The 24,750-nt window shown below is 37.7% G+C and overlaps 1 protein-coding gene across 2 annotated transcripts in view; it reads left to right on the forward strand.

Annotated features, from left to right (window-relative positions):
• The window catches only part of SGCE (sarcoglycan epsilon), a 69,589-nt gene that overhangs the window by 39,359 nt on the left and 5,480 nt on the right, over positions 1–24,750 (forward strand). The window contains exons 6-9 of one of the 2 annotated variants that reach the window (XM_060107900.1): positions 11,131–11,293; positions 13,679–13,890; positions 14,833–14,859; positions 15,597–15,785. In XM_060107900.1, the coding sequence (XP_059963883.1) occupies positions 11,131–11,293; positions 13,679–13,890; positions 14,833–14,859; positions 15,597–15,785 (591 nt within the window). Of the gene's footprint in view, positions 1–11,130; positions 11,294–13,678; positions 13,891–14,832; positions 14,860–15,596; positions 15,790–24,750 lie in introns of those variants that run through there. The other variant, XM_060107901.1, reaches the window with a different exon arrangement.

Consider the following 24,750-nt stretch of genomic DNA (forward strand, 5'->3'; position numbering starts at 1 on the left):
TATTTCTTCGCCTTTAACATTCTTTCCACCATGTGGTGGTGATTGATGGCTGGGGTGGATTTGAAACCCATTCCTAAAGCCTGGCCTTGTCACTCACAAGCTGGGTGACACTGGGCAAACTGCTGCACTGCTCTGGGCTTCAACTTCCTCACCTGCTCCAATGGGGACTAAACTCTCTCCCTCAGGGTTGTTGTAATGATTAAACGAGACAATGCATTTGAAAGGGACTTGTCTATCCTCAAGCCTTACAGAGTATGACTTACATTCTTGTAGAGGTTATGAAACACTCCTTATGCCTGGGTACACTGACAGATCAAATGTCAATGTCAAATGAAATTTTGCTGTTTAATTTCTGTTCTGTAAGTTGAGGCAGATCTGCCTTTTAAAAAAAACAATCCTATAAATGTGCAAGATACGGAATAAATCACATTTTAAGTAGCATGTCCTTTTCCAACTCTTCCTTTATCCATATTCTTGGTAACATTTGTACAGATGATATCTGGAATGAACTGGAATATCTGGGTTAATAAGAATCAAATTTAAGGGAAACTTTAAAGGAGAACTTTGTTGGAGAGAAGGGAAAAGATCACAAATAGACATAGATGAGGTATGAACGAGAAGTCCGAAGGGGGATAAAGGATAAGCAGTGAGCTGCAAAGTCCAAGTTACAGATTCCAGAATTACATTGTACCTTGTATGGTACAGTAATGGATTTTGAAGTCAGTCAAGCACACATAGAAGTGCTGGGAGGAAAATAGTTGTTTTATCGCTTGCCTATCATCTGCTGGTTGGCTTTCTCTATGAAAACATAATTCTGGAGCTTAAAATTTTACTTGAGAGGTACAACATGGATCTCTTTCCCAATGAGTAATTAAAGGAGGACCATAGAAAGAGATGAACAGGGGTATCTCCCCTGAAGACATTCTCCAAATGTGGAATCTTTTCAACAGTTTTTTAAGGTAATGTGTTCCACAGTGATTGTTAAAACAATGACCAAAAGATGTTGGAGGAAACAACATGAAAACCAGGTATTGGTAGAGTTTTCCATAGTTGTGCTTTCTTCTGGGCTCACCACTTCTCTAACCAGTAGTGTAGACCCCACCCATAGAGGCACTTTAAGAAACAACTAGGCTTGGGCTTCCCTGGTGGCGCAGTGGTTGAGAGTCCACCTGCCGATGCAGGGGACGCGGGTTCGTGCCCCGGTCTGGGAGGATCCCACATGCCGCAGAGTGGCTGGGCCCGTGAGCCATGGCCGCTGAGCCTGCATGTCCGGAGCCTGTGCTCCGCAACGGGAGAGGCCACAACAGTGAGAGGCTCGCGCAAAAAAAAAAAAAAAAAGAAACAACTAGGCTAAATTGAACTCACAGCTCTCTAAACCAAACTCTGACCTAAAACAGTGCTGTGCAACTATGTCTAGCCTGAGAATTGCCAGTAGAGCTTTATGAACAATATACCTAGGTTCCTGGCCTCTGATTCCCCCTAGAGATTCAGGATCTTTGAGTCTAGGGCTGGGCCTGAGCATGTGACTCTAAATTAAGAACAGAATTTTTTGTCCTACAAGTAATTGTTGGAGAATTCAGTCATTAGCTGACTGACCCCCAGCACCTGCTAGCGGGAGGCATGTGCTGTCAGTCCCGTGGCATTTATTTGCACCCTGTTGTCTCAGATCCTTTCCCAACTTGAAATGCTTTCCATGAGTTTTAATTTAATGTTAAGCTGCAACCTTTACAGAGTATTCATATGATTAAGTCTTTTAAAATAGAATTTCTATAAATTGTACCCAGTGCCGACTCTGTTACTCCAGTGTCCCTATATGTGCACCAATGAAATAAGATCCTACTTGAGTATAATTGCAGGAGAAAAATTTGTCCCTTGGAATGATTTTGCATATTTCCTTTGGTTGTTACATAATGTCAAGGTAACAAAAATAGGGTTTTTTTTTTTTACCCTGTTGCCTTAAATTTAGAAAGAAATCCAGTGTTTAACTCATCTCTTGTGCCTTCCTTTCTTTTTAATGGTGTATATCATGATTCTTTTTTTTTTTTTTTTTTTTTTTTTTGCGGTACACGGGCCTCTCACTGTTGTGGCCTCTCCCGTTGTGGAGCACAGGCTCCGGACGCGCAGGCTCAGCGGCCATGGCTCACGGGCCCAGCCGCTCTGCAGCATGTGGGATCCTCCCGGACCGGGGCACGACCCCATGTCCCCTTCATCAGCAGGTGGACTCTCAACCACTGCGCCACCAGGGAAGCCCCAAATGATTCTTAATTCACTTACAAAACTTTTTGCCTCTGTACTTTGTTTTGAAAATAACATGGACTATAAATCTCTTTAAAAATGAAATACTGAGGGGCTTCCCTGGTGGCGCAGTGGTTGAGAGTCCGCCTGCCGATCCAGGGGACACGGGTTCGTGCCCGGGTCCGGGAAGATCCCACATGCCACGGAGCGGCTGGGCCCGTGAGCCATGGCCGCTGAGCCTGCGCGTCCAGAGCCTGTGCTTCGCAACGGGAGAGGCCACAACAGTGAGAGGCCCACGTACCGCAAAAAAAAAAAAAAAAAAAAAAAGAAATATTGAAAAGATTGAGGGTGGGATCAGAGATGCAAAGGAATTGCATCCCTTTATTTTCTAAAATTTTATTTAAAAATATATTTATACACTTCAGAAGTGTTAATTAAATACCTAATAACCGTGTTCTGCTTAATATTTTGCATAAGTCTCAGTCTCTGATTAAAAAAAAAAAAATCCTTGAAAGTATTTCCTATTACGCATGGCAGTCACACTTTACTAACTGCAAACTTTTCCATGTTACTCAAACCAACAGCAGAAGACAAAGAGGAGCTCCCAGTAGTAGACCCTCAGAGTAAACCAACAGCCCTTCCACGGCCCAAAGTGCCCTTAAATGTCAGTCATCAAGAACCCCCTCTACAGCATCCCAGCTCCTCATCCTTCTTGATGTGCATTTTTTTCATCTCTGCCAACCTCACTGACAGCCTTTAAACTTCTTCTAAATCTAACAGAAAACAATTATAAGGATTTCCTTCAAAGTGAGTAAGCTCCTGCAAAGGAACCCTAAACCTCCTGAAAAGATTCCCTTTCACTTTCCAGACCCATAACCTCAGGGCAACTGTGCTCTCTCTGGGTGTGGACTTAGGGTTGCTTTGCTCTTGACACTGAGCCAGAGGCTAAGGACTCATGGATGCATTTAGCCTGGGATAAAGCTCGTGGAAAGAGGAGCAGGTTCATGTTTCATTCTGGGCATGGCAGAGCTGCCAACTCAGGGTGAGTGATGCGGTGTAAATGGTGGTTAGGAAGGGAATGACGGGGTGTGAGGATTAAAGAATATACTCACTTTTCATAAGAGATTGTCAAACCTACCACTGTTTCCTCTGTTACCAAAGCCTGTGGATCTATCCTCAATCAACACCAGAGGATCCTAGTTTATTCTCTAGACAGTCTCACAAAGTACTCCCTCTAATTAATTGTCTGCTTTTTGCCCTGTAAAGGGCTCAGAGAGAAGTTACCCTTGAAGAAGAGAATGTAAGTCAAAGGCTGCCAAAAACTGCTCTGATGCAAGGTCATGGTCCTAGGCCAGTCTGTCGTGCTCTGCTGAATCTGTCCCCATGTTTGGTGATTTACAAGATAGTCTTTAATTCTTTTTTTTTTTTGCGGTACGCGGACCTCTCACTGTTGTGGCCTCTCCCGTTGCGGAGCACAGGCTCCGGACGTGCAGGCTCAGCGGCCATGGCTCATGGGCCCAGCCGCTCCGCGGCATGTGGGATCTTCCTGGACCGGGGCACGAACCCGTGTCCCCTGCATCGGCAGGGGGACTCTCAACCACTGCGCCACCAGGGAAGCCCAGTCTTTAATTCTTAAATAACGTGCCTCCTATGTTTTTTTGTTTTTGTTTTTGTTTTTTGCGGTATGCGGGCCTCTCACTGTTGTGGCCTCTCCCATTGTGGAGCACAGGCTCCGGACGCGCAGGCTCAGCGGCCATGGCTCACGGGCCTAGCCTCTGCAGCATGTGGGATCTTCCCAGACCGGGGCACGAACCCGCATTGGCAGGCGGACTCTCAACCACTGCGCCACCAGGGAAGCCCCCTCCTATGTTTTTGATGCAACTATTCTTTCTTTTAGGGAATGATGGTGATGTGAGATTGGAATTTTTGAAAAAAAGGCTTAATAAAGTAAAAATTGGAAACCAATATTAGTCCATTTTTATAAGTATAAAAATAAATAAATTTTTAAAATCAATGCAACTATATGTCTAACCTATATGTCTATAACTATATTTCTTTAATATCTATTCTTCTAAGTTCTAGGCGTAGATTCATTTTTTTTCTTTCATAGTTTAGCATTTATTAAGTATATTTTAATGGGGGAATAATGTATTAGTCTCTAGGGTACAGTGATTTTAAAGAATGCAATCTATGCTCACATCTATTAGGGACCAGGCAAGTAATCAGATAATTAGAAAGCAGTGTGGTACCTATCACAGTTGAGGTATTCACAGAGACGGCTCCTCTCCCACTTCTGGTCCATGTCAAAGTGTTCATAGAGGAGATGAAACCTGATTTGAGTTTAAAATATGAGTACAAATTAGCCAGCTCAAAAAATGAGAAAGCGAGAGTCTAGGCAGAGGAACAGCTTGGGCAAAATCCATTAGGTAGGAGGAAGCCTGGTCAATTTGGAAACCTGCTTTGTGTGGAAATGGGGGACAGGGATCCAGAAATGATAATGACCAAAGAGGCAAAGACCAGACCATGTAAGGCCTTGTACACCTGGAAGAATTGTTTGGGTTTTTATCTTGAAGCACTAGGGACCTTTGAAGAAAATGGTTTGTATTAAAATTTTCATTTTAGCAAGTAGGCCTGCTAAGCCCTACCACATGGCTGAAAGAATAGACCAAACCTAAATGCCTCCTTTCTGCAAGCAGGAAAATCCTCCCACAAAAAACTCCAGAAAGGTCTGAGCCTTGTATGCCAGTTCCCTCTTCTGTTAAGATAGTTCATCCCTTCTCCAGTAAAGATGAGTAACAAGCAGTAGAACTAGAGTCCAGAAGTGACCTTATTCTTTGTTTTATTTCTTATTCTGAATTAGATTCTTTATTTAGTTTTATTTCTTCTTTATTTTTCATCTTATTTTTTGATTGACTGATATGCACAGAACAAAGAAGTGGGGTGGAGCAGAGAGGCAGGAATCATGATGCATTTTCTTTTAAGAGCTCAAGAGTTCCCAGGCAGCATGTAGCATATGTGGACACTTTCTTCTCTAAACTGTCCCTTGTCTCCTATATACATAAAATAAGGAATAAAATACATTCATTACTTGGACAATTAGGTTAAAAAATACAATCACTGGATCTGTTTATCTGGCTGTTGCTGAAAAAAAACAGAGTTTTGACTTAAATTGTTTTTTTTTATAAATTGATTTTATTTTATTTTTATTTTTGGCTGTGTTGGGTCTTCGTTGCTGTGCTCAGGCTTTCTCTAGTTGCGGTGAGCGGGGGCTCCTCTTCGTTGCAGTGTGTGGGCTTCTCATCGCGGTGGCTTCTCTTGTTGGGAGCACGTGCTCTAGGCACGTGGACTTCAGTAGTTGTGGCTTGCAGGCTCTAGAGCGCAGGCTCAGTAGTTGTGGCACACGGGCTTAGTTGCTCCATAGCATGTGGGATGGGATCTTCCCAGACCAGGGCTTAAATCCGTGGCCCCTGCATTGGCAGGTGGATGCTTAACCACTGTGCCACCAGGGAAGCCCTTGACTTAAATTTTTTTACCTGTAACGCGGTTCTCCACATTGTATGTGTGTAAAGGACTCAGTAAATGCGTTTTACCTAAAGGGAAATTGAGTTGTTCAAATTGGAAGAAAAAATCCTTCGTAAGGAACAAATTTTATTCAGAGTACCCAGTGCCTAAGATTGTGAGTCACCATGTTTTGTTAACATTGCTTGAGAGCCTTGAACTTGATAATATACTCCCATCCCATCTGTTTACATATATTTCAAAGTTTGAAAACATGTGGCTATGGTCATAAAGGTAAAGATCATCCTCCTTTCACTTCATAAAAATTTTAAATTTCTGCCTATCAAAAAGCTAGCCTATCAAAATAGCTGCAAATCAAAAAAAGCTGCATGTCAAAGATCTGGGAAAACAGCAGATTATGAAAAATGTATTTTAGCATGTATAGCATAGAATTATAATTGTTATACACGGCCTTGTACAAAATTATTTTTTTGAAAAGCCAACATGTTGAAACTTACTGGCTCTATAAAAGAAACAATAAGTACACGTTTTTTTGACTTACAAGGCAAATCCAGTATCTACTTCTCTTGAGTAGTGTGTTTGCATTTTATTTATTAACTTATTTATTTTTCCCGTTTTCTTGTGATATAATTGATGATATAACATTGGATAAGTTTAAGGTGTACAGCATCAAGATTTGATATAAGTATATATTGCAAAATGATCACCACAGTAACTTTAGTTAACCTCCAGCACCTCACATAGATACAATTTTTTTTTCTTGTGATGAGAACTTTTAAGAACTACTCTCTTAGCAACTTTCAAATATACAGTTGCTTCTGTTTTTAAACTGGTATCATTCATTCTGCAGATAGGCTCCCTGAGAACAGTGAGAGAGACTGGGTTCAAGGAGAACAATCAAGGGGCTGTTGCTTCACTCCCTGTGGAAAGTGACAGTGACTAGAACTGGGTGGTAGTGGGATGGAACAAAGTGGACAGGTGTGTATGAGAGTTCTTTCAGGGTAAATGTCAGAGACTGATGATAGATTGAATGTGTAGGGAAAAGGACAGGAGTCAAAGATGATGGTGCTTGAGCATCTGGCCATGCCAATCACCAAGAGAGAAGATGATGGAAGGAGCAACAGGTGGAGGTGGGGTGGGGTAATGATGAGCTCAGTTTGGAACATATTAAGTTTGTGAAGCTTCTGGATCATCCAAGTAGAGAAGAAACTAGTTTGGCAGTATGTGTCAACTGTCATAAAAATGTTTCCACTTCTAGGCATCTCTTTTAAGATAGTAACATTAAAGAATATGCACAGAGATAGTCTTTACAATATTATTTATAACATCAAAAAATGAGAAGCAACTTACGTGTCCAACTCTGAAATAATTACTGAATAAATCATGTGCACTTAAAAATTATACTTCTATAAAAATATAATTACAAAGACTGTACAATATGGTAAATGCTTATGACGCATTAAGTGAAAAAGCAGGATACAAAATTATATTTTAGAGATTGATTGCAATTAGGCTAAAATATATGCACTTGAAAAGTATTCTGCAAGGTACATTGGAAAATGAAAATTGTGATCTTGGTATTAGAAATTAATTGTTTTTATGTCCCACGTTTTATGTAATGTTTTTATATTGCTTTTATAATTTGAGGAAAAAAATAAAACATTTCAAAGCACCCAAAACATATGCTTATGCCTATTTATGTTATCTTGAAGTGAATTAATTTAAAATCTTACTAATTATAAATGCAAATCAATGTTATGTAAAAGCAAGAGAACTTCTAACAGTTTTAAAAATATTTATTTTATTTCTGTATTTACAAATATATTTCACAGTTATCAAGGAAAAATATGGTCTTTGCTAAGCAGTTAATAAGGGGATAGAAATTGGCTTTATATGAAGCTTAAAAGTTAACAAATTGTTGTAAATGGAATATATTTCTTTTTAAAAAATTTTTATTGTAGTGTAGTTGATTTACAATGTTGTGTTAGTTTCTGCTGTACAGCAAAGTGAATCAGTTATACGTATACATATAGCCACTCTTTTTTAGATTCGTTTCCCACATAGGTCATTACAGAGTATTGAGAAGAGTTCCCTGCGCTATACAGTAGACCCTTATTAGTTATCTATTTTTTATATACTAGTGTATATATGTCAATCCCAATCTCCCAGTTTATCCCTTCCCCCCACCCCATCCCCTTTCCCCCTTGGTAACCATAAGCTTGTATTCTACAAGTCTACAAGTCTACAAGTCTATCTGTGACTCTTTTTCCGTTTTGTAAATAAATTCATTTGTACCGTTTTTTTAGATTCCACATATAAATGATATCATATGATATTTGTCTTTCTCTGTATGACTTACTTCACTCAGTATGACAATCTCTAGGTCCATCCATGTTGCTGCAAATGGCATTATTTTGTTCTTTTTTATGGCTGAGTAATATCCCTGTAAATGGAATGTGTTTCTATTCACTAATTATCAAAATTCTTTACCAGTGGTTTCTTTCTTTTTTTTTTTTTTTGCGGTATGCAGGCCTCTCACTGTTGTGGCCTCTCCCATTGCGGAGCACAGGCTCCAGATGCACAGGCTCAGCGGCCATGGCTCACGGGCCTAGCCGCTCCGCGGCATGTGGGATCCTCCCGGACCGGGGCACGAACCCGTGTCCCCTGCATCAGCAGGCAGACTCTTAACCACTGTACTACCAGGGAAGCCCCACCAGTGGTTTCTTATATCTACTTTTTCTGAACTTATAAATGTTTATCTTGATTTTAAATTTCAATCCATTCTATACTATTTGTCTCCCAAAGACACCATAGTTTTTTAAAAATCTTTCAAATTAAGTCCAAATATAAAATTGACATAAAGAGCAATCAAATGAATCTGTGTAATGGTACTCTGGGACACAGTTGTCAATTAAGTGTGTGACTTCATACTTACATACCTTTGAATTTTTGTGCCATACTTTTATTTCATTTCTTTAAAAAAACAGCTTTTTTATTGAGATATACTTTACATACTATACAATTCACCTATTTAAAGTATATATAACTCAATGGATTTAGTTTATTGACAAAGTTGTACAGTCATTACCACAGTCAATTTTAGAGCATTTTTATCCTCCCAACACTCCCCTCTCACACCCATTAACAGTCACCACCACCACAATCCCCAGCCCTAGGCAACCACCATTTATTTACTTGCTGTCTATAAATTTTCAAATTCTGGACATTTTCATATCAATGGAATCATACAATATGTGGTCTTTTGTGACCAACTTCTGCCACTTAGCATATTGTTTTCAAGGTTCATCCATGTTGTAGCGTGTACAGTACTTCATTCCATTTTATGGTTGAGTAAAGTATGGATATTTTACTTTTTATCCATTCATTAGTTGATGAGCATTTGAATTGTTTCCACTTTTTGACTATTAAGAAGAATGTTGCTGTGAACATTTATGTACAAGCTTTTTGGTAGGCATATATTTAAGTTTCTCTTAGGGTATATACTTAGGAGTGGAATTGCTGAGATATATTGTAACTCTGTATTTAACCTCTTGAACTGCCAGGCTGTCTTCCAAGCAGTTGCACCATTTTCCATTCCCACCAGCAGAGTAGGAGAGTTGCAGTTTCTCCCCATCCTTGCTAGCACTTCCTACTATCCGTCTTTTTCATTGTAGCCATTCTAATGGGTGTGAAGTGGTATCTCATTGTGGTTTTGATTTCTATTTTGCTGATGGCTAATGATGTTGAGCATCTTTTCATGCACTTATTGGACATTTGTATATCATCTTTGGAGAAATATCAGTTCAGATCCTTTGTCATTCTGAAATTGGATTATCTGTCTCTTTGTTATGGAATTGTTAGAGTCTTTTATATGTTGTAGGTATAAGTTGCTTATTAGACATATGACTTGTAAAGATTTTCTTTTGTTCTGTGGGTTGCCGTTTCACTTTCTTGATGATGTCCTTTGAAGCACAAAGTTTTAAAATTTGATAGAATCCAATTTATCTATTTTTTCCTGTTATTGCTGGAACTTTTGGTGTCATATCGAAGAAACTGTTGCTTAATTCAAGGTCATTAAAAATTGTGTCTGCTTTCTTCTCAGTTTAATAGTTTTAGCTCTTACATTTAAGTCTTTGATTTTTTTGAGTAAATTTTTATATGGTGTGAGATGGGAGTCCATCTTCTTTTTTTTGCATGTGGATATCCAGTTGTTTTGGTACCATTTGTTGTAAAACTATTCTTTCCCCCATTGAATTGTCTTGGCACCTGTGACAAAATCAATTTACTAAAGATTTTATTTTTGGACTCTGAATTCTATTCCACTGATCTACATGCCAAGCCTTAACGATAGTACCACACTATCTTCATTACTACTGCTTTATAGTAAGTTTTGAAGTTGGTAATTGTGAGTCTTCCAACTTTGTTTTTCTTTTTCAAGAATTTTGTGTGTGGGTGGGTCCCTTGAATTTCCATATGAATTTTAAGATCAGTTTGTCAGTTTCTGCAAAGAAGACAGCTGGAATTTTGATGGGTTTATTCCATTTTGTAAGTAGTTATAGCATTGTCATTAGGAAAAGAAATAATATTTATTTAGAGTAATTTCCTGCTTTTCCCTTTTCTTTTGGAAAAAACCTATGAAATTTCTACCTTCTTAAACTGCTCCAAGATTATTTAAATGCTATTATCACTATCTTCACTTTTATTGTGAAACTCTTACTGGCAAATTGAATAGGGTTCTTTTCCCCTAGTTGCCAAGATACACATCAAGAAAATACATTTTGTTTGCCTAATTTGTATTTACCAAAAAATAGTTTTTCTTTTATATTAGCTTCTTAAAGATTGAGGGACCTTATAATGAGGAACCTAACAGTAGGGGTCTCTGCAGTAGGAAAGCTGATGAACAAAACTCTAGGTAGAATGGAGAAGTCTGCCTACAGCTCCACACCTCCAAGATGTAATATCACGGTATTATTAAAAATGAAATCAGATGAATAATGATAATTATTTTAGTGATAAAATTATTTTCTGAACAATTTACTTTAAGAATATTTTTGAATGTAGTCTACCAAATATTGTAATCGAAATATGATACATGATTATTTTGAATTAAATAGGGTGAAAAAATTTTTAGAAATTAACAGGGAATCAAGAGAGTGTCTCGTACACCAAAGCACCCAGTAAATATTGGTTGAATAAAGGAAAGAATGAAAAGAAGCCCCTACATGAATCACTGCTTTTAAAGCCCAGGCCCCTACCTTAGGGATGATTGTAGATAATCCCTCAATTCAAAAGGATAAATCCTGCTTTCAGGGTAGATTGTTTTTCAGTGTTTCCAATTTTCTTAAAGGATAACCTGAGTGTTTCACATTTTTGCAGCGTTTATGTCATGGTTGGTGCTGACGTCCCATTTTCTTCTTGTTTACGAGAAGTTGAAAATCCGCAGAATCAATTGAGATGCAGTCAAGAAATGGAGCCTGTAATAACATGTGATAAAAAATTTCGTACTCAATTTTACATCGACTGGTGCAAAATTTCGTTGGTGAGTCTTTATTTTGTTTTTGCAAATGTAATTAGAAGTGATGTGGCTGGAGATAGCATTTGACTAAAACCTGAATTGCTTTTAGGAACAAATCCTGGGTTTACTTTGTTAACTGCCGTTGACTTCCCTTGACTTTAAGGATTTGGCAAGTCCGTTGAAAGTGCATCCATTTAAGAAATAGTACCTCCACTTTTGTACTCAGTCTACTCTTGATTAGTTGTGGGGGCCAGATTAGCTTGGCAGGTGGTCCAAGTGTTCCCCCTGGACATCCAGGTGGCTGCTAAGTCAAGATAGATTTTGGAGTCAGTGTGACATGTGCAGGAAGCCTCAGATATGCTGCCACTGTCCCACTTGGGAAGGGGAGACTGGAGTGCAATCACAAATCTGAAATAAAGCAATATTGTGCTATGATTCAATGTCCTAGAAACGCAGATTGTAGGGAGAGACCAAGGAATGAAAGGAAAAGCAGAGAAAAGTTAGACTCTTACCCCCAGCCCCGTAAATATTAAATATTTCTTTCTAAATCACTTTTTTATTAGCATGCTCAAGGACTTAGGAACATATGGGTAAGGTTTCCTATATGTGAAAGGTATATATGATATTTTATATATAATTTATATTAATTTTTTGATTCTCCTTTCTGGAAGATAGGAAGGTTGTTTCACTTCTCTAGCGACCTTTAGATTTAACTTCTGTCAACTCTTGATGATTGGTGGTGAGTGAATTAGGTCTAAGTTTAAAGTTGACATTTGAACACATATCAACACATAAACACAACTGTCACTTCATGTCTTAGAGAACCAGCGGCAGGCACTTTTCCCAGATCCAGGATGGGAGAACATACTGCTCACACTGTGGCACTTAGCACCTGTGGCCCTTGGCCCCAGGCTCCTCTTTCCATGTTGCTGTGTCTTAGGAAAATAATGGTCTTTCCCTATCTTCTCAAATCAAGTAAAATTATCCAGATGCTGTGGTTTATGTGTATTATTTACAAAGCTCAATATTTCAGTCATCATGCTAACCATACAAGGGTGCAAAAGACTGAGTGGCTGCAATCATAACTTAAATAGATGCCTCTCACCAGAGCCAGTAGACAGCAGGCCCTGACAACACCATTTTATTTGTGCTTGTGCTGTACAGTGTTCATGTTTAGGAAAATTATCTAATTTCTAAAGGTTTAAAAATGACTTCTGCTTTGAAGATGTTAATTTCTGGGTTAAGCCTTCATAAAGAGAAAGGTTGGGAATTTTCATTTTTTCCTTTTCCTTTTATTTATTTATAGGTCACATCTTACCACAGAAGATTTCAGGAGGTTTAAATTAAAGGGTCAGACAATAAACATAATATATAAAATATAAAAGAACTGGAAAATCGGGACCTAAACTTTACCAAAACATAAGCCTAAGGTCAAGTTTGACAATAAGCCTCCTAATGTCCCAGATTAAATGAGGAAATTCATCTGTTATTTGGGTCTCATTCTTAAAGGAGGTAGAGCCTCAATTTCTGGGCAGAAGATGAAGTTTTTACTAGCACTGTATCATTAACAAAATTCTTCCAGTGGAGTTTTATGGGAGAGGATACTGAGAAATGCCACAGATAATTCTCCCCAACATCCTTTTAAGGGGCGAGCAAATGTAGTAAGTAACAAGTTTCACATGGCTGTTTTTGTAGTGGCCTTCAGTAAAAACCTTAGCATAATTAAATGCAACATAGTGAAAGCAGTTCAATTACTGTGGAGGTAAATTAATATAGTCCAAGTGTTGTACATTTTTTGAGCCTGGAATAGAATTTATTGAAACTGTAGCATTGGATGGGTTACCTGTTCCTTAAACTATCTTTCCTAAAAACTACTTCTGTCAGCTGGATGGCAGAAAGATCAAGGTTGTAGTCACTTAGAAATTGTCTCTCTCTCCCTTTTTTTTTTTTTCTCTTTTACTAACCTTAGAAACCATACTCACATACTGGTTGTCAGCCAGTTCACAGTTTGTAACATCTGCACTAGAGATTTGTCACTAGGAAACAAGAAATATACAGAGTGGTGTGAAGGACTTCTGCTTTGGAGGAAGTAAACTGAAAAACAACAACTGTACACACACACACACCTACACATGCACACATATTTGTTATATTTGTATACATTTATGTATGTATATATGTTGTGGGAAGGACCTAGAAAGTAGGCCAATACACACCCTTTAATTTATTACTTTTATGCATTACTTCTTCCTAGTTTCCATAAATAATTGCAAGTTCAAGGTGATAAAGTAATTGGAAAAGATTGCTTTTTAGAAATTAGTCAAAGACTGTCTTGATATGTCTAGATCTTAAACTCTCATAATGTTTGCAACTATTAATTTGATGTGTAATTGTCTTCTTTTGTGTCAGGTTGATAAAACAAAGCAAGTGTCCACCTATCAGGAAGTGATTCGTGGAGAAGGGATTTTACCTGATGGTGGAGAATACAAACCCCCTTCCGATTCTTTGAAAAGCAGAGACTATTACACGGATTTCCTAATTACACTGGCTGTGCCCTCGGCAGTAGCATTGGTCCTTTTTCTAATACTTGCTTATATCATGTGCTGCCGACGGGAAGGAGTGTGAGTACTTTAAAGCACTAATAAAAAATTATAGAGCTACTAAGATAACCTATAAGATTCCATTAAAAGCCAAGTTTCATTTAGTGCATAAAACACTTTATAAATGAATTGAAATTGTGTTCAAGTCAAACTACAGTACTTTATTCCTTTAAAATGAAGTAAAATAGTTTTGAGTCTAGTAAATTAAATTAGAGGTTATAATTACTTTATTCAAAAATTATTAAGGCTAGATGTAAATTCTTGCAGGCAAAACAGTCCCAAGAATAACTGAGGCTAGATATTTTGGTTATACAAGCCATCCTGTGTAAGCAGAGACTGCGGAATCTATTGACATGGTAATTGCACTTTAAATAAATAAATTGTCTCAGTCAGTTTGATCAGAAATGATGGTCAGAATTTTTCTTGAAATTGTTCTGCTATCAAACAGGGCTATACCACCTAAATGTTTAAAGGTATATATAGATATATAAAAACTTAAGAGTAAATTAATGAAAATAAGATGATAATTTGAGTAATGAGTCTTCACTTCATGAATAGTTAGTACTTTCTGGACATCTATGTCAATTAAAATAATCTCCCGAGATTATCTGGAAGTCAGGGTAACAAAACAAAGGATAAAAAATTAATAAAGCAGCAAGTAACAAATTCTTCCATTTTTACATGTAGCCTGATTTCATTATGTCATAGAACTTATTTCCAAGAGCTTGATTCTTAATCTCCATTTTTTTTTTCATTTTTTTCTGTGCATTTCTCACCAGTATTCCATCTCTGTGTGTGTACTCATCCAAGTAACATCATAAACCTGGTGGCAAATGCTGCCTGGTTGCGTTTAACAGTAACAGTGTCAGCATTTCCACCTCGTGCAAGATCCATGAGCATATAGTCTTAATGTTCCAAATATCAATGCTATTATTTAATTCATAAATTTTGTTTTGTTTCTAGGGAAAAGAGAAACATGCAAACACCAGAGTAAGTGTCTTCTTCCTGTTATTTTCTTTATCATTTCTTTTTCATTTCTCAGTTGCTTGTCATGCTCCATACATGTGTGTCATGCTTTTTTTTTTCCATTCATCATCTTTCATAGTTTATTTCATAAACGTGAAAGCTGCTTTCTAAATAGAGATATTTAGGAGGGGTGAGACTAAAAATAAAAAGTGTGTGAAAACTAAGACTATATAGATAAAAATTAAAACTAAAATATTTCAGATTCAGAATATTAACTTGCCATTTATATTATGTGATTTCCCAATCTGCATTTCTATAAACCAGAGAACAGATGAAAAGACCTTTCATACACGTTTTCCTGAATCTACAGTAATAACCTACCATAAAATGAAACTTATGTGAGTATTTATAAATGCCCCATCAGAAGCAACAATATAAAAGCTATGGTAGTTTTATCTTAATCGTAGAAATTAAATAGAATAGTAGTTTGCTACCTAGGGCTGTAATAGTAACACAATGCTTTATAGCTTACTTTAATGAGAGATGCATTTATTTAAAAATTAGTTTCTAATTTTCAGTTTTGTTATGTTAAAAGTATATGAAATGTATCTTTTTCTGAAATAACTTGTAGAATGCCCAAAGTTAAATAATGTCTTCTTATTTTAAAAAGAAAAAAAGATTTCGTAACTTTTTCAAACTGATGACCTGTGGGGCTAATACGTGATTTTAAATATATGTGGTTTTATTTCTTTTTGACCTAGCATCCAACTGGTCCATCATAGTGCTATTCAGAAATCTACCAAAGAACTTCGTGACATGTCCAAGAATAGAGAGATAGCATGGCCCCTGTCAACACTTCCTGTGTTTCACCCTGTGACTGGGGAAATCATACCTCCTCTACACGCAGACAATTATGAGAGCACTAATATGCCACTGATGCAAACACAGCAGTAAGTATCCACTTGGAACCGTAATTACTATTATTATTTTTATTTTTATTTTTTTGGCTGCGTTGGGTCTTCGTTGCTGCCTGCGGCATTTCTCTAGTTGTGGCGAGCTGGGGCTACTCTTCATTATGGTGTGCGGGCTTATTGCGGTGGCTTCTCTCGTTGCGGAGCACGGGCTCTAGGCATGCGGGCTTCAGTAGTTGTGGCGTGTGGGCTCAGTAGATGTGGCTCGCGGGCTCTAGAGCACAGGCTCAGTAGTTGTGGCGCATGGGCTTAGTTGCTCCGCGGCATGTGGGATCTTCCCGGACCAGGGCTCGAATCCGTGTCCCTTGCATTGGCAGGCGGATTCTTGACCACTGCGCCACCAGGGAAGCCCCTGGAACCGTAATTATTAATGCATGAATATATCTACTTAATGTCTTTCAAGACCAGACATCTTCATTGTTGTTGCATTTGTTTTTGTTTTTTTTTTTGCATTTGTTTATTTGTTTATAACTGGAGGAGAAAATAGCAAAATACTGATAGTATTAGCACCAACCCCATGGTGCTAATCCAAATAAATAGAATTACTTTCAGGAAATGCTTTTTTTCCTTCACTAATCCAAACAAGATGACATTCACCTTAATATTTAAGAAACTGGCACTGCTAATAAACTAACATATGCTTGCTCAAAGATGAGTTAATTGTGAAAAGAAAGGCATGTCCTAAAGCATAACAAATGGATTATTTTTTAGAACTATTAGAATTGTTTGGTTCTGTTAACCTATTGTTTTTAATGTTATCACCACAGATCTATTTAATCTAAATTTTTTGCCTCAGGGTTTTCAGCGTTTTCTTGTTTGTTTTTTGTCATTTGCTTATATATCAAAATGAGTAGTTCCAATTTTGGCTAGAAACACAATTTATTAGTACAGACCTTCTCTGTAGTGCTAGAAGGACTATGGTTAGAAAGCCTGGGAAGAGGCCTTTGTAAGGGATAGGTGTGGAGGAGATTGGTTGAGGAGACTGGCCAGTTGCTCTTGAGAACCCATGTTATATGTCTAGAAGCTCGGTTTTGGTATAAGGGAATTGTAGGTAAAAGTGTCATTTATTTCTAAGAACATGGCTGTTCTTTTCTTTTCTAACCATATGTTAAAATGCGTTAAATTCAGTTTCCCCAAGGAAGTCACGGTTTGCTTTTGAGATCCTCCTCCTTTTCAGTTTACTTTTGTAAATACAATGGATCTACAAAAAAATCTGGCCCTCTCACCCCAACACACACACACACACACACACACACACACACACACACACACACACATACACAAACGTTAGGATATGATATAAAAGTAACCTCTTACTGATTAAAGATTTATTTGGGAACCATATTGGGTACATTTTTCCATTGCAAATGCTTATTTTGCAACCGTGTAAAGAGCATGTGGTAATCTGAAGATTAAACAGTAATTAATAAGAGTATTATAGACAGTCAGACTATAAGTTTGTCCAAAATAGCTTGGCAATCTAAAAATATTGTGAAAGAGCGCCCAGCTAGCTCGGTAGAGAGTGAGACTCTTAAAAGTATTATGAATATTTTCCTGAAGTCCTCTAACAACACGTACTTACTGTTGGACAGACCAAGGTATGTGTTTGTGTGCATGTATGTGTGTGTGTTTGTGTGTAATTGATTCAAGTTCCATTAGCAGTAGGGAAAATTGCATACATTTAAAATTTTGAGTTTTGGAAACAATATTCTATCAGGGATGTAAATATTAAAGTCTCACAAAATTGAGTTGTACTGAATGGAACTGATGGATTTCTATGTCCTCTGATGGTTAGAGGGTCATCATGAAACCTACTTTACCAGGATTATTAGATACTGATGAGAAAAATTAGGAAAATTTCAAGAGTACTGTAATAGTTCACAATTTAACAATCTCTCCTGTCTTTTTTTAGATGAAAATTATGAACAGCCTTATTCATTTTCAAAATGAAAATAATTAAAGAATTCTTTAAGGCTTCCATTTCTTATGTTCTTTACCCAAGAATGCTAGTGAAATGTCGATATTTATTCTTCAAAGGTTGATATATATTTTCGGGCTTCCCTGGTGGCGCAGTGGTTGAGAGTCCGCCTGCCGATGCAGGGGACACGGGTTCGTGCCCCGGTCCGTGAGGATCCCACATGCCGTGGAGCGGCTGGGCCCGTAAGCCATGGCTATTGAGCCTGCGCGTCCGGAGCCTGTGCTCTGCGATGGGAGAGGCCACAAAGGTGAGAGGCCCGCGTATAGCAAAAAAAAAAAAAAAAAAAAAAAAAGGTTGATATATATTTTCAAAAATGAAATGGTCAAATACATTTGAGAAACAGGATATTTTGTTTTTTTGTGTTTAAACTACAAGAGTTCTCAGAGCCTTTGGTGTGTTGATGATATGCTTTGTGAAAAGCATGGAAAAGTTCGGAAGAGGTTAACTATTTAAAGAACACAGTTTGGGAAATCTTCTATTGACAAAATAACAATGCTATCAAATTTTAGAGGAGAGAAATATTCATTATAATGAATAGGGGAACTTGAAAATGTTTTTAAGTCAGTAAAACTTTAAGGGAGGAAAAAAAGCCTGGGTCACTTTTTTTTTTTTTTTTTTTTTTTTTGCGGTACGCGGGCCTCTCACTGTTGTGGCCTCGCCCGTTGCGGAGCACAGGCTCAGCGGCCATGGCTCACGGGCCCAGCTGCTCCGCGGCATGTGGGATCTTCCGGGACAGGGGCACGAACCCGTGTCCTCTGCATCGGCAGGTGGACTCTCAACCACTGTGCCACCAGGGAAGCCCGCCGGGTCACTTTTTAGATATGCTTTCTGACCATATTTGTTGGGAATAAGGATAACTCTTTAAATTTTATTTTGATTCTATGTTACTAGGACTTTGCAATTTTGCTACTAATGTACAAGCAAAATAAAATTTCCTATCTAGTTTATAACTAAATGCATCTTCCTGGTCCTTCCATAACCCCATCAAGACTGTCCTTATGTTGATCAGATCTCTCTGTTTACAAGTGCAATAGGTTATTTTATTGAACTTACAACAATTTGACCATACATGCATTTTTAAGTCCAGAAAACCTTTATATTATTCAGATTTCTGCTAATGGAAAAAGTCCATTAACTAGCACTTCTATATAAATAGGATACATAGATAATTGATGATGTTCACAATGATTATTCTGAGGCACTGAAAGATCATCAAGTGTGTCTGACTCATCAGAGGAAAATTAAACTACATTCAATGTAGTTTCAGTGTTGAGTTTATATTATCTTTCTTTTATTCTTGGAAATGGATAATATGTGCACAGTCTCTATGGTAACTCCCTATAAGCCAAAATATGTGATTAACCTCATTTTCCAACCATGCCAGATAGTAGAGAATTTATTGTTTCAGGTTCATCACAACTGTCCTTTACGCAAATTCAGCTTTTACTCCTTCCCTGTTTTTGAAGGTTTGTTTCAGCCCAAGTACACACATACATAAATATTTTGGTCATTTGGATCGAATTGAATTCTCATTGTTAAAATGAGATATTAGATGAGGTATTACAGTACTTGATAACCAGGTATATCCTTGGATAATGCTGCCTGTTTTTTATTAATTAACCCTCTCTAAAAGGGCATGCATCTTCATATATTCATACTAACTGTACTGAATTTATCATTAGTAAATAATGTGGCTAGCTACATTATTTGGTGTTTATTCTTCAGACTTGACATCAGAAATATTCAGGCATAATAGGGCTGAAAGTTTATGTTGGCTTCTAACTAAGACTCAGGAACATTCAAAGCTTTCCTTCAAAGCTGCCTAGAAACTTGTTTGGGTCTTTTTTTTTTTTTTTTTTTTTTTGCGATACGCGGGCCTCTCACTGTTGGGGCCCCTCCCGTTGCGGAGCACAGGCTCCGGATGCACAGGCTCAGCGGCCATGGCTCACGGGCCCAGCCGCTCCGCGGCATGTGGGATCTTCCCGGACTGGGGCACAAACCTATGTCCCCTGCATCAGCAGGCGGACTCTCAACCACTGCACCACCAGGAAGCCCCTGGGTCTCTTAAAGAAGTCAGTCCACGAGATATAGCGAACCTCGTATAGTGAAATGGTCTATAGAACTCGTAACAGTTGTGTAACGGGAGGCTGCCACACTTATTTATCAATTACACAATAATCTTTTCTTTTTGGTAAAATGCTTCATAGGACTCCAGACTGGCACCTTGAATTAGACAGTAAAAAAATGTTTAATCATTTGCAGATGATAAAATCGAGATATGGATAAGAGACCTAAATTAGGTCAAAACTGAGATTAGGTTATTTACCAATCTTGATATCAAGTCAGGGATAGATAATGTGGTCATTGACCTCGAAGGATTTCTGATTCAGGTTATGGGCAAGGTGATTGAACAGTTAGTGGAAAGGGAAACTGGAGCAGGCCCAGGAGAGGGGACACCTGCTAGAAAGGGAGGATTTCATTTTGTACAGTGTTCCTTCTACTTTTCACATTAGAGAGACGATATAGACAGACTTTAAAAATTATCACATAATATAAAAATATAAGGCAAATTAATTTTGATCTTTGCTAACATATTTATTGTTTCATAAACTTTTTTAAAAATAAATTTATTTATTTTTAATTTTGGCTGCGTTGGGTCTTCGTTGCTGTGCACGGGCTTTCTCTAGTTGCAGTGAGCGGGGGCTGCTCTTCGTTGTGGTGCACAGGCTTCTCATTGTGGTGGCTTCTCTTGTTGTGGAGCATGGGCCCTAGGTGCGTGGGCTTCAGTAGTTGTGGAACACGGGCTCAGTAGTTGTGGCTCGTGGGCTCTAGAGCGCAGGCTCAGTAGTTATGGCGCACGGGCTTAGTTGCTCCGCGGCATGTGGGATCTTCCCAGACCAGGGCTCGAACCCGTGTCCCCTGCATTGGCAGGTGGATTCTTAACCAGTGCGCCACCAGGGAAGCTCTCATACATTTTTTAATTTTGGAATGATTTTCAAGCTACAGAAAAGTTACAAAGATAATACAGAGTTCCCAGAGATTCCCCCACCCCATTTCTCCCATCGTTAACATCGTACAGTCCCTTAGTTTGTCACAAGAAACCAATGTTGGTGCTTTACTATCAGCCAGACTTCAGATTTTTTTTTTTTTTTTCAGATTTCACTAGTTTTCCCCCCCAATGTCCTTCTTCTGCTCCAAGATGCTGTCTAGGACACAATAATTGGCATATCTTTTTAGTCTCTTCTGCTCTAGGCAGTTTCTTAGACCGTCCTTGCTTCCCATGACCTTGACAGTCTTGAGAAGCACTAGCCATGTCTTCTGTAGAGTGTCCCCCATCCCATAGTATAGTCAGGCTGTCTGCATCTGTACTTAATCTGTTATCTTTGTAGCTCAGTGAATACGTGTTACCGTTAATAAGAAGAAGAATTTTTGCCTCTGTAGGCAGTCCCCTGACTTATTACAATTCATTGCTAGAAATCACATGCTAAAGTAATTCTTAAAAGTAAATTTGCTTTGCCCGAAGAATCATTGTTGTGATTAGAGGTTACGTTTTTGACCAAAGATGTAACATCAAAAATATAATACAGATTTGACTGATATACTTCAAATATAAGCTTTTGTAATGATTTAAATTAAGAAAGTCAAATTCCATGGCATAGAATTTTAGGTCCTAAAAGAAATGTTGAGAGATAGTAGTCTAGCCTGGTTATTCCCAAACCAAGTTGCACGTTACACTCCCCTGTGAGGCTTTTGCAATACAGATCCCAGGGCCCTACTTCTGGGAGTTTGGAAGCTGGTGGACGTATGTATTATGGTGGAGCAGGAAAAAAACACTGGGAATCCCAGCTTCAAATACTTAAAGAACCTACGTTTTAGGATTCAGTATTTCTAGTATTTCTGTTGTGGAGGGAGGGGGGGAAGTTTTAAAGGGGGAACAGTTTCTCCTAATTCCCCCTGAGGGGTCTGTGCAAAAGAAAATGTGAAAGGGGACAGTCCAGAGTGTTGGGCTTTGTGCCTCTAGATTTTCACACTTCCTTAAACTGCCGAGGAGGATGGTGTGGAGAAGTGAGAGATTAGTGCTGATTAGAAAATGATATCTGAATGGGACAGAGAAACGGTAAACCTTGAAAAGATAAAAACTGTGCTGTGATAAAAACTGGAAACTGTGCTCATTTTGCGATTTCATGTGAAGTATTGACTGGAGGATCCCAAATATTCAATTTTCTAAAAACTAATTTACTCTTTAATTTGTAGTGTATTATGTGGTCTTTTAGGGGGTAGATCTGCCTCTTCATTATTCTTTTTTTTAATCCCAACATCAGTATCAATTGATCTTTCCTGAGTGGGAGGCATCGTCAATGAGGAATTTATATAAGGAATAATAGGGGAAAGTACCCAAACATTTTCTAGGAAGATTTTAATTGGCTATACAAAAATTTTCCTTGTTCATTATACTAAACATAACACTTAATCCAGGGTGATTGGGTCTCCCTCAAGACAGGAAGTAGGTTGTGTTTAATCTTTTACAAATTAACAAGTATAAAAGTAGAGTTAAGTCTTCTAATTATAGATATTTAGTAACTAATCATTTTAGCTTTTATCTAAAGTATTTTTCCATTTGTCTTCCCTTGGGTAGTAGTGAGAACCAGCTTCATGGTAAAATTCCATAAATAAAAAATTAGGTCTCAATGAAAGTTAGTATCAGTTGAAGAGACTGTTTCGGGGGATCAAGATAATGATTTCCTGTTGACAAGAAGTGTCGAGCAGCCAAGGATATTTCAGAGCCATTGACTTTTTAAAAAAATTCAGCGAGTATACACTATAAGTGATAGATATAGTATCTCTCTGATGGACTTTGGTTCTAGAGATTTGGACTTCTTCAGTTTAAAGCTGTGGTAGGCTTGCTTTCAACTTTATAAAAGTAGGGAAAAAAACCTAAAATGAGTGAATTTCTCCTTTCTTCTTTATATTCCATGTATATTCTACATTGATTTTAATTAAAATTAGATCTTGAAATTTAAAATTGTGGTGATGTTTCCAACTTCTTTGTGTCCTTCCTTCTTTGAGCAAAATAATGGCCTGCTTCCTTAGTAAAAGTAGTCATAGGGTCCAAATCAGCATTTTTGTAGAAAAAATTTTGTAGAAAATTCAAGGTTTGGGTAATGTCAATTTTGCTAATAATTGAGAAGTTCCAAAAAGATATTACTATTTCTTATTGTTAAATGAATCCATACTAATTCAAAAGAAGTGTTTTGTGTTCCACATAAGTAAGCTAATGTCATTTGTTTTCAACTCTGGCATGGAATCTGTGGCTTTATACAAATCACTCAACCTTTCTTTGCTTTTGAGTCTTCAAGCAAGTAGGAAAATAATGAGTTGATAATCATCAACCTTACTCATAGAATTACTCTACAGGATATCCAAGAATGTCAAATTACTTTAAAATGGTTGCACAAATAATAAATAATTGTGTACTCCCCCAAATCACTTATTTATTAATTTTCAAATTATTACCTTTGCTTTCTTAAAGGATAGAGTTTGTACAATAGCTAATTTACATAATTTTCTATTTAAATCCCTGTAGTTAATGGTAGTAAAAATAGAAAAAAATTAATGCTAATAATTTAGAGAATTACAGTTTTTGTAAATCTTTTTTCTACATAATTCAGTTTACGCATAATAATCTTTCCACCAGTCCACTAATAACTTAATTATTCTAAATAGTTTGATGACTTTATAAAGGTCCTTTCTTTGAAGGATTATAGGACTTCTGTTTGAAGTCAACCCCAACTCTCCTGTCTAATTGCCTTTAGCAGCCTGCTTTCACTAAAGATAGAAGTGTTTCCATTTTCTTACTGCATTCTCTGCTCAACTATAGCAAAGTCAGTTGTGGGCATTTTTCTAGTTTGCCTGAAGCAGCGCTCTTATGAGTTATACCTCCCTTCAACCTTTAAATGGAATACATACTTCAAATATGCCCATCATAGGTATATTAACACTCACAGGCTTACTTGTAGCCACAAGTTTGGTCAACCACAAAATCAGTCATGTGTGCGCACCTTGGAGACTCTGGGGATGTTGAATCTCCACATATTTTTTTGTTGAGCACCTTGTTGCACACATTGTACTTGTATGTAACTCATCTGAATTTCAGTTGAAGTTGTGAGGAGCACATGTACATTGTTCAAACTTAACAAACTTAATTGGGACACTCACTGCAGATACTTTTAAATCCCTAAACCAGTGTAATACACACAGTTGCTCATACTTCTCCAAATTTCTTGCTCATTTGTGTGGCACTTTCTGAACTAACCATTTCTCTTCAAACCTAACCAAGGCCATTGCTGTTTAGAAAGTTGTAGCAAAAGAGGGAAAAAAAAAAAAAAAAAAAAGAAGGCTAGAGAAGAAATGACAGGGTGTAGATTGACTTTGATCCGTGGTTTTAAAACTGTGTTCCACAGAAGGGTCAGGTGGGCTGGCCAGTGAGAGGGGGGTCCAGCTACTTCATTCACAGATTGATTTTGAATTTGGTTATCCTGATCTAGGGCTTTTGAAAGGCTTTCTTTGTCCTCTTTGGTATCTTTATTTTGTCAAAATGTATTGATTTAATCCATTAATAGGCCGGGTAGGGCTAGAGATGATAGGAAATGAGGACGTGTGTGTATGTGTGTGTGTGTGTGTGTGTGCACGCAAGGTGTGCTGTATTCATTTCTAATGTAGAATAGACCCAAAGTAGTTGTACCTGAGAAGTTAAAAGAAAACTCATATCCCCCTCCCAAATGTCCATGAAATTGTATTTTGACTTTGGTAGTAAAGATGTTTGTTTACCCATCTTTAAATCTGTAACTTGATTTCCTTTCTGTGGTTTGTAAATTAATCTTTTTACTTTCGTGATCAAAAGCACTATAAATACATTGTGTGAAATACTGAAAGAATAAACAAACCAATGAAAGTACTCTTGGAGAC

The sequence above is a fragment of the Mesoplodon densirostris genome, chromosome 9 (assembly GCF_025265405.1).
Source record: "Mesoplodon densirostris isolate mMesDen1 chromosome 9, mMesDen1 primary haplotype, whole genome shotgun sequence".
NCBI lineage: Eukaryota > Metazoa > Chordata > Mammalia > Artiodactyla > Ziphiidae > Mesoplodon > Mesoplodon densirostris.